Source organism: Otolemur garnettii, unplaced genomic scaffold, assembly GCF_000181295.1.
Source record: "Otolemur garnettii isolate 467f Iridium unplaced genomic scaffold, OtoGar3 scaffold00137, whole genome shotgun sequence".
In the NCBI taxonomy this organism is placed as follows: domain Eukaryota; kingdom Metazoa; phylum Chordata; class Mammalia; order Primates; family Galagidae; genus Otolemur; species Otolemur garnettii.
In genome coordinates this window covers 1274783-1285676 of record NW_003852532.1, presented here as the reverse complement: position 1 = coordinate 1285676, position 10894 = coordinate 1274783, and the positions used below count along the sequence as shown (strand labels likewise).

Below are 10894 nucleotides of genomic sequence, written 5' to 3'. Positions count from 1 at the left end.
AATCCTAACTGGTAAATTAAATCACTTGTGATGCCACTCCTTTCATTTCCACTGCTATCTATATGACTCAGTTTTCTAAGAAGATATAAATACTGAACACGTTCAAGTTTAAAAAAATTATACTTCTTTCTCTCAGTGCCTTTCCACCCACAAACAAAGAAAACCAGAATAGACCAACAACATAAAACTCTTCATGAATATGCATGACCCCAGGAACATGAAACGCGGTCCTTACTAAGTACGAGCTAGACTTGACTACACTTCAGCTGAAATGTGTCAGAGAATTCCTGGCAAATAAAATCTTAGCACACCTTCTAAGAAGCTTTCTGTTTGGGGAATTCAAAAATTGTCACTAGTGGCTTTTGAGCGGTGCTTTCCAGGAGGTCAAAGGCCTGTATCTTCATAATGTTCAGAGCACTTTACTCGTAATTTAACTGTCTACACACTTTTATAAATAAATATTATGTTTCATTTAGTACTTTATCAACCATAATATTTTACTCTCTAATCCACACAATGGAGTTGACCCAGACTCCAGACTGAACATAATATTTATATATACATATATACTTATATAATATATACAAACATAAACTATAAACCTGAACATCTTGGCATACAAAACGTGTCTAACAACTAATAATTTAGGAGTCCTTTGCAAGGGAGGGGTTAGGAGAAAATCTTAGCCTTTGAAATAGTCCTAAAAGTAACCTATCAACTACATTATCAATTTCCAGGTTCTCACTTACTTGAGTGGAAGACAAAACGTAAAAATAAAATTCACCTCTGAGCTACTAGAAATTTTAAAAAGTTAAAAGAGTACTGGGAAGCGAGTAGGTAGTTTTTAAGAACAATTTAGTTTTATCTAAGAAAAGTGGATTTTGGTAAAATACAGAGAAACATCTATTCCTAAATAAATTCTTGTCCCATTGAAAGACTATTAATAGCTAAGTGGGTCTTTTTTAGTATCTCACAAATACTTTTAAAATACTCATAGTAAATCAGTCAGGTCAGGGATTAGAAAGTGAGCTACTGATTTTTTTCAAAGCAACTAAAGAAATAATATAGAAGAAATCTGGATACTATTTCTTTCCATTCTGGAGCCAAAACCACCCTTAGAAATCTAGTTTACTTTTAAATCATCAACTCCCCACAAAATATTCTGATTTGAAGTTATCAATGTTCAAGTATTTACCAAAAAGAAAACATAATTTTAGCTAAGGCATAAGCCCTACCTCACTAAATTTAGAGAAACTCAAGATTAACACAAACGTATCTCCACTTAACTGGCCTAAGACATTTACCATTTCTTTATAGAGGATCTGCTTAGAGGCACTGAAGTTTCTCTCCAAGGCTCAGATGATTAAAGTTCTAACCACTTATTACTTCTAAGCTATCACAAAGAATATTATTTAACACAAGAGAAAGGAACTTGTACATTGCTATTGAGGTTATTTTAGTATCAATAAAAGCAGCATTCTGATTGCAATTGTATTTAGAACCAACTGTTTTACTTGTTCAAAAAAAATCCCAAAATTTTTCAAATTCAAGGATTAAGAAATTCTTTCTTATGGCTTATGTGGCTCTGAAGCACTGGGGAGTGAACGTGAAATACGGAATAACTGTTTCTCCTCCTAATTCCCCCTCCCTGTTGAGCACAGCTCACATTCACTGCTTTAAGATGTTTTCTGGATGAACAAGTCACCAGCTGCAAGCCTACTTCAGAAGTGAGGAAAATATTTTCTCATTTTTCATGCAGCTGTCAAATTTTCAAAAATCTTTCATCCTTCAGTCACCCAGTGGTGAAAATGTGTTATAAAACACTGCCCCCTGGAGTATTCTGGAAGAAATTTTCTTTTTTTTCTTTTTTTTTTTTCTAAGGTCAAGAGGAAAGAAAGTACTTCCAAAGTCTTAACTAACCACTACAGAATTTCTAAGCAGCAAAAGAAAACCACAGTAAGGAAATGTAAATGCCTAAGGTTGAGAGACACGTGCGCCAATTTTAGACTTCAGTGATTTCTACTGCTAAGGAATACCAGCCTTGTCAGAGATTTTATTTACGTTGCTCCAAAGTTAAAACCTGTAGAACTAAGCTGATAAAGAGACGTTTTGCACAAGTGCTATAGAAAAGAAAAATTAACAAATTAAACAGCGAGTTGAATATGAAAATGAGTCAGCATTCCTCCAGTGTGAAATGTTGGTGAACACACTCCATCCCTATCTATTTCAGAATAATCAATCACAGCAGTCATAGTATTTGGTGGCCTCCACTATCTCTCCTCTGCTGTCCTATCTGCAGGTTACAGTTACGTATTGTTAAAATAAAATTTAGTTACATTAACTTAACAGATGCTTCCTCTCTTTTAACTCAGACATACACACAAAAGACAGAGTCACCTAAGGAAACCATCATTACGTATGGAAAATAAGGTGTATATACTTTTTCTTGTGCTTTTGAGATTGGCTCCTTGGCATATGTAAGACATAAACCATCCATACCCTCATCCTCCTTCCTGAAGCTTGCGGACACATTCTTCTTACAACACAAAAGCAAATCATCTCTATAAAAGCATCTTGTCTTCAGCACAACCATGGCAATTTTGTTTAATATTGATCCTTTGATTTGAGAGATCAAAAGCATGCAAGGTCAATTCTCTGCACATCAAAACATCTTTTAATGAAAAGGAAGGAATTTTAGCAAGAAAGAAAAGCCCAACATAACCAGAAACACGAAGTGGTTCTGAAGAACCCCATCAACACTCCTGTAAGAGTCACATAAAACCTTCATTTGTTCCATAGTGTCTGAAGCTGCGAAAAGGCCACCTGCAGGAATTCCAAAACTGGTCCTAGACAGGTGGTATTGTACCCAGGTGCATTCACATTGTGTGGCAGCCTCAAAGGCGGGGCTGGCCCCAGTGGTCTGAGGAGCCGGGGGTGGGGGGTTGGGGGGGTGGGGGTGGCAAGATGAGCTCCATTCTATATTCGCCAACTTCACAGACTGACTTTTGGTTTGTAGAGTGCAACAATGTTTTACCAATGAAAAAACACATATTTTAATTTGCCTTCCAGCGGAGTTTTGGGGAAGAACTTTTGCTGTTACTATTTAAACTATAGTAGTATAAACCTTAAAACATCCACATTATTTATTATATTTTGGCAAAATTAAAGCATCTTTAAAAAAAAAAAAAGGCAATCCCAAAATACAGGGCTTTCTTAGAAAGCAACATGCATCAAATCTTGAACAAGTTACCCAAGCGGTTCCTCCCTCCTGCAGACAGACACAGACCAATCTGTGCCTCTGGGAACTTGTCTCTGTCCAGGGAGCTCCCTGAGAGGGGAGGTCTGAACCCACTGGGAAGCAGGACGATGTTCAAGGTTGTGACTGTGGATGCTCCTTTAACGACTTCTGCTCGGCCCACAAACAGAGAAGTATCTGTTGGCTTTCTGCAGAGAAGCTTACTGTTTCCTCTCATATCACAGTTTAATGTCCTGGGACTCTGACATTTTGGCAAGTGTTTTCTTAACACGCAGGGCTGTCAGCCTCGAAGCAGGGTTGTGAGCCCAGCATTCTGTCATGAGTTTCCCCATCTGCCTCAGACACTAAGGAAGAGAAAAGGAAAATTGGAATGACATTAGAGAAATGCATTATCTCAGCACTTCATACAATTTTGCTTTTTAATTCTGAATTCATGAAGTTTGAATTTATTTATTTATATTGAGACAAGGTCTTACTATGTTGCCCTCAGTAGAGTGCTGTTGCATCACAACTCACAGCAACCTCAAATTCTTGGGCTTAACTGATACTCCTGACTCAGCGTCCCAAGTAGCTGGGACTACAGGTGCTTGCCGCAACACCCAGCTATTTTTTATTACAGTTGCCTTTGTTGCCTCAGCTGGCCCAGGCCAGGTTCTAACCTACCAACCTCGGTGTATATGGCTGGCGCTGTAACCACTGTGGTACAGCACTGAGCATGATTATTTTTTTTAAGTACCCTTAAAATGATATAGAAATAAACTTCCATTAAAATTGTTTTCATGGGCTTGGCACCTATGGCTCAAGCTGGTAAGGCACCAGCCACATACACCTAAGGTGGCAGGTTCGAATCCAGTCCGGGTCCACCAAACAACAATGACGGCTGCAACCAAAAAATAGCTGGGCATTGTGCCAGGTGCCTGTAGTTCCAGCTACTTGGGAGGCTGTGGCAGGAGACTCGCTTGAGCCCAGGAGTTGGAGGTTGCTGTGAGCTGGGATGTCACAGCACTCTACCTAGGGGGACAGCTTGAGGCTCTGCCTCAAAAAAAAAAAAAAACTGTTTTCATGCAAAATTGGGTATGACTAAAACAGATTTTTGTGCCTTCCTTGTTACAGGAGCAAGGAGGTGGTTTTACTGACTGAAGCAGGGTGTCTTTGAAGGCAGTATGAAGCAAACACTAGATATTACAGTACCCAGGGAGTCTGCATTCTGCTCCACACGCTCAGATTGTTTACAATACTTGATAACTTTCAGTCTTTTATCTAATTCCATACAATTCAAATGAACATGATTATTCCTAAATCACCACTGTCTGCTACCATAATAGCATCTCACTGTACCATTTACAGAAATTAATGATCTGTATAACATCACTAGGAATTTCTCCTGTGTCCTCTTGTGGTATATCAATTATTGGTCTTCCTGTTAAAAAGCATACTTTTCTAATTTCATTACAAATCATCAGTGAGGGGATTTCAAGTTACACCAATGTCAATAACCACTTTTGAAATAATATAAAACTTTCTGCACAGCTTGCTGGAAAATATATATATTATTCAGCATTTCAGTAACTAGAGAGAAAACCCATGAACCAAAGGTTATTTTTAAATAAATCTTACACTGAAGAAATAGTTTATAAAGTGCCGTGTACATTTCGTTGTAGTAGCTTTGGTACACACTTGATAAGAGACTTTTTTTCCTCTAAAGGTACTTCAAACTCATCTTGAATGTTCTAGCCTGACAGAGAACTCCAGGATGTGGCACGTTTGAAGGCTGAGAGATGGAAGGGGAAGAGTGTGGAACAGGAGATGCTGTCAGGAAGGGCTTGACGATGTCCTCCTTCCCGGCAGCTCCTTTCTAGATCCAGGAACATGTCCCCCTAGGCCATGGCATAGAACTGAACGTGGATACATCATCGTCCTTATTAGCTAAACACAGCAGAATCACCCATTTCCATGGGTTGACTCAGGTCCCTTCTGTGTATGGAAAACTCAGTTCAGATGCTTAACTTTTTCTCCCATCAAAATGGGAGAATCCCGTACATGGGTTTGTGATGGAGAAAAACCACTGTGCTTTAAAAATACACAGGGGGCAGAGGCAAGATGGCTGACTGGAGCCAGCTTTCCACAGAGGCTCTTGTCCAAAAGGAGAGTTAAAGGACAGAAGTTTATGAAGGAAGTTGATGGTTTGAATCTGAGCCAAGAGAAAAGGCTGAAGAATGCACATCAACCCTGCTGAGGTGAGCTGAGCTGTGACCCCAAGGAAACAAACAATAGGTACAAAATCCATCGCCAAGCGGATAGAGTCCCCTCCACCATGAGAACAGTTCGCAGTATACTCTATACAAACATGCGAGCAGAATTCAGATACCTTCCTATTTTATCCCATGGGCGACACCTTCTAAAAACCTAGAGAGGACTGAGGAATGCACCATGGCACTCTCCTGCCAGGCAGAAAACTATATATTCTCTACCTGTAATTCTGAACTCCCAACACTACCCTCCACTCTCACCCTGAGGTCTGGAAGCCTGTCCCCCATGGAATCCAGATTCTTGGGCATTTTCTTGAGAGTTATGGACAGGGCATGGGCTGTCATTGGTCTGTGCTGATTCTGTGGCACAGGAGTAAGGAGAATAAGGTGAACTGAGGGAACCTTACAGGAGAGTGAGAGGGGGTGCCCAGTGGCACAGAGCAGCAGCAGCAGCAGCAGCTGCGGGAACAATAGGGCTTACACCCCTGGGGATATTTTGGAGAGACACTCCCTGCCTCTCTGGGCAACCAGAGGAAGCAGGGCATCTTCTCTGGTGGCAGCCACTGGCAGAACAGATCTGGGACAGAAACGCAGGCCCCGTGAATAAAGGGTATGCCTGAGGTGGTACCTACCTGGGTGGGGCACCACAGGGATTCATGCAGAGATGGCAGACTCCCAGCACGGGGCTGAGCCAGAAGGACTGCTTTAGTGAGCCTAAGAAGCACCTTTTCCTCAGGGGATCACAGCTGAGACAAAGGCAGGTAGGCAGAAGCTGGAACTGACAGCTGAGTGTGAGCTCTAACCGCGTCTGCCCCAACACAGATTGCAGCCGAGACAGACACACCAGCACAGGGCAATGGCACAGATAGGGGCTAAGTCACAGTTTCTGTAAACTCAAACAGCATCTGACTTGCAGGGGAATATAGCCGTGACAGAAACAAATTCTGTGAAATTGTTCCGTTCTGTCAGCAATATCAATCAGAGGTGGGGCTAGAACTGAGTGAACTGTCTCAGCCTCCATTAATCACCCAAGGTTGTCAGGCCTCAATTCCCCCTGCTGGATAGTGGCACAGAGTTGAGGCCTCATCGAGGAGACAAAGATCTCCCTGTGACTCAGGCAGGCACAAACCCCTGGAGAATCTGCTCATTGGAGGGAACTGGGTTACAGCCCTGTGGGGTTCAGTGATGGGATGTGACAGAGGTGCAAGGTGGGGAAGAGAGCACCAACCTTCCCAGACTAATTCATTTGCTGGGTGGGTCCTCCTGACCTCATGGAGCACAGGAGTCAGTCATAGTTGAGCTGCCAGCAGACCCCTGCTATCTAGTTGCCAGACACATTTTGAACTCTCCCACCTGAGACTGGTGCGGACAGGGACAATTGACGTGGACCTCTCGGACTGGACCAATCACCCAAGGCCTATCCAATGTGGTACCTTGGGTGTGTGATTGTGGGAAGGTTTGATTTTCCTTTTCTAGTTGTTACCCATGGGGGGGGGGGTAACTTAATTGCTGGTATTTCTACAAAGCTAAGACTTCAACTCAGAGTAACGGCTTCACAAGGGACAAAAACCAGCTAGAAACAAGACAGAGCCACTTATCCCTACCACACCAAGCAGGTCCCCAGTTTCTCAGGCCATAGCACTGTACAGGTCCTTTGCAAAGCTCCAGGGGAAAAGGTACAGACAGTAGTCCCAGCTCTTGGGCAAACGGCTGGTTGATCACTATTCCAGGAGCCCCCAACCTAACTTCACCTTATCTGCTCACCTAGCCAAACAGTGTAAGATAAGCATGGGGTGAAATCAGAAAAACTCCAGTAACATGAATAATAAGAGTAGATCAACTCCCCCAAGGAACGACATGGTGGACACAACTGAAGATCCCATTCATAAACAGATGACTAAAATGTCAGAAATCAAATTTTGATTGCAAATAAGATTAATAAAACAGAGGCAAAGTTGGAATTAGAAATTCAAGGAGCATTTCAAATGTTGTCTCAATTCAATGAATTGAAAGACAAAATCACCAAAGATTTTGACATATTGAGACAAAAATATGCAGCCCTCAAAGATCTGAGAAATACAGTACAATCCCCCAGTAACAGAATGGAGCAAGCAGAAGAAAGGATATCTGACATTGAAGACAAAGCTTTTGAATGCTCAAAAACACTCAAAGAGGAAGGGAAGTGGAGCGCAAAAATGAATCATTCTCTTAGAGAGTTCTGGGATAATTTGAAGAAAACTAATATTTGCCTTATAGGAATCCCTGAAGGTGATAGAGTGGCTTTGAAAGGCACAGAGACTCTTCTTCAAGAGATAATGAAGAAGAACTTTCCAGACATGCCAAGAGATTCTGAAATTCAGATACCAGACAGTTTCAGAACCCCAGCACGACTCAACCAGAATATGACATCTCCTAGGCACAAAATAGCTAACTTTGCCAAAGTTAAAATGAAGGAGAAAATTCTGAAAGCAGCCAGATGTAAGAAAACCATAACCTACAAGGGGAAGAATATTAGAATGACTGCAGATCTCTCCGCTGAAACCTTTCAAGCTAGAAGAGGGTGGTCACTGACTTTTAATCTCCTAAACAAAATAACTTTCAACCCAGGATCCTGTATCCAGCTAAACTGAGTTTCATTTATGATGGAGAAATTAAATACTTAATGACATTTCCATGTTAAAGAAATTTGCCATAACATTCCCATGTTAAAGAAATTTGCCATAAAGAAATTTGCCATAAATCAGCTCTCCAGGATATTCTTAGACCTATCCTCCATAAGGACCAGTGCAATCCTCCACCACAAAAGTAAACTCACCTAGAAACTTTTGAGGAGGGCAGAGCCAAGATGGCGAACTGCAGCCAGCTTTTTACAGAAGCTCCCATCCAAAAGGAGGCTTAAAGTACAGAAGTTTAGCAAGTTAGCTGATGGTTTGGAGCAGAGCCAAGAGAGAAGATTGAAGAGCGCACTTCAACCTTCCTGAGGCAAGCTGCAACCCCAAAAATACAACCAAAAGGTACAAAATCCACTACCAAGCAGACGGGAGTCCCCTCCCCCACAACAAGGGGTCACAGTTTACTCCATGCAAACAAGCAAGCAGAGTTCAAACTTCCTCCCACTCTATCCCACAGGAGAGATCCCCTAAAAACTGGACCTCCTACCCTTGCTGGCATGCCACAGCACCCTCTGGCCAGGCATAAAACTGTAAAACTGTATAAAACTGTATATATTCCCCACTGGCAATATTGAACTCTGAAGAGTCCCCACCCACCCACTCCAAGGTCTGGAGGTTTGTTACCTATGGAATCTAGATTCTTGGGCATCTCCTTGAGAGAAGTGGAGGGGGAAAAGGCTGGTGCTGTTCTTGCTAACTATGGTACAGGCATGAGGAGAGGAGAGTCAGCTCAAGGGACGCCAATACAGCAACAGTGGCATCCTGAGCTGCAGGCTGACGCCATTCCAGCCCTGTCTCTCTGGGCAGACAGAGGTTCCGGACAGCTACCACAGGCAAAACACAGAGAACTTTCATGGGTGAAGCACCAGCCATCAGGGTGTAATCCCCCTGAGACAAAGGCAATGGGTGGGCAGAGGCTAGAATTGACACCTGAGTGTAAACTGCTATTTGTCTGCTGCCCAGAGCTGAATGCAAGGACTTGCAGAGAAATCTAGCTGGACAGAAGCCTAATTTAAAAACACAAGGCCCCCCTACCGAACTCAGATTTCTGGCTGATTTTGCCAGTCGTAAACCCCAGGAACTGTGGCCTACTGGAGTGAATAGGGTCACAGACCTGGGGGATTACAAGTGACTGGGGGCAAGGTGGGGAAGGAGGTATTAACCTTCCCAGACTAACCCATTTGCTGGGTGGGTCCCTTTGCCCTCATGGAGTGGGGCAGCCCCAAAACTGCTTGCTAGAGTCGCACGCCTCTCGGGCAGCAGAGGAGATCCCTGCCCCAGGCTCAGGCTCTGGGCAGGCCCAGAACTGCTTGCTAGTGCCGCAGGCATCCTGTGGGCAGTGGCAGAGGAGTCCTCCATTCCAGGTAGACCCAAAACAGCTTGCTAGAGACACGCACACCCCACGGGGGCCAGGGGAAGAGTTCCCCACTCCAGGCACCCAAGCTGGGTGGGCCTAGAACTGCTTGCTAGAGCCACACCTGCCCTACAGGTGGTGGTAGAGGGGTCTACCACTCTGGGTGGGCCCAGAACTGTTTGCTAGAGCTATGTACGTCCCACAGACGGAGGTGGGGGAGTTCCTGGCTCTGGGCTCCCGTGCTGGGAGGGCACAGATCGGCTTGCTAGTGCCGCATGCGTCCAACAAGTGACAGTCAAGGAGTCCTCTGCTCCCCTCCCCCAGTTACTCTGGTGGGGCTGAACTAGGACTGATCTGGTTGCTACTGCTGCCATTTCCCCACCCCCTGGCTGCTCCAGGGTGCTGAACTAGGACTGATCTAGCTACTACAGTTCCCCTGTTCTACCAGTTGCCCTGGAGGGGTCGAACGAGGACTGATCTGGCTGCTGCCGGTCTCCTGCCCCGGGTCGCTCTAGCAGGCTGAACGAGGTCTAATCAGGCTACGCACACTCCTGTGCAGCTGCTACTGTTCCACTGCACCCCAGTTGCCCCAGCATCCAAGAACTGGGAGAAGACAACAGACACACTCTGCCTGTCTCTCTGGGCAACCAGAATTCTGAAGCCACCAACTGAATGGTTCTGATAAGGCCTCCAAACAAGGTAAACTCAGAATGGGGCAGAATCAGTGGAAAAACTCTGGCAACTCGAATAACCAGAGTAGATCAACTCCTCCAAGGGAAAATGGGCAGACACAACTGAAGACCCCATCCACAAGCAAATGGCTAGGATGTCAGAAATCAAGTTCAGAATGTGGATAGCAAATAAGATTAACAGAATGGAAGAAAAGAAGGAATTAGGAGTTCAAGAAATTATTCAAAAGATTTCTCAATAAATTATTCAAAAGATATCTGAAGAAGTTATTCAAAAGATGTCTCAAGAACTCAACAATTTCAAAGATAAAATGATCAAAGATTTTGAAACACTGAGATAAGAGGTTGCAGCCCTCAAGGATCTGAAAGACACAGTGGAATCCCTCTGTAACAGAGTGGAAAGGCAGAAGAAGGGATCTCCGACTTTGAAGACAAAGCTTTTGAAGAAGCCCAGGAGCGCAAAGATCAAAAGAAATGGAGAGCAAAAACAGATCTCACTCACAGAGAACTCTTGGACAATTCGAAGAAAACTAATATTCACCTTATAGGAATCCCTGAAGGTGATGAAGTTGCTTCACGAAACACTGAGGCACTTCTTCATGAAATTATGAAAGAGAACTTTCCAGACATGCCAAGAGATTCTGAAATTCAGATAGCAGATAGTTTCAGAACCC

General features: G+C 43.6%; 1 protein-coding gene across 3 annotated transcripts in view; it reads right to left on the bottom strand.

Moving 5' to 3' along the window:
* Positions 1 to 3133: 3133 nt before the first annotated feature.
* The window catches only part of BMPR1B (bone morphogenetic protein receptor type 1B), a 274381-nt gene continuing 266620 nt past the window's right edge, over positions 3134 to 10894 (bottom strand). Inside the window, exon 10 of one of the 3 annotated variants that reach the window (XM_003798492.2) lies at positions 3134 to 3600. In XM_003798492.2, coding sequence (XP_003798540.1) covers positions 3475 to 3600 — 126 coding nt within the window. In that variant the 3' untranslated portion in view covers positions 3134 to 3474. The remainder of the gene's footprint in view (positions 3601 to 10894) is intronic. The other 2 variants (XM_012810557.1, XM_003798493.2) reach the window with 2 other exon arrangements.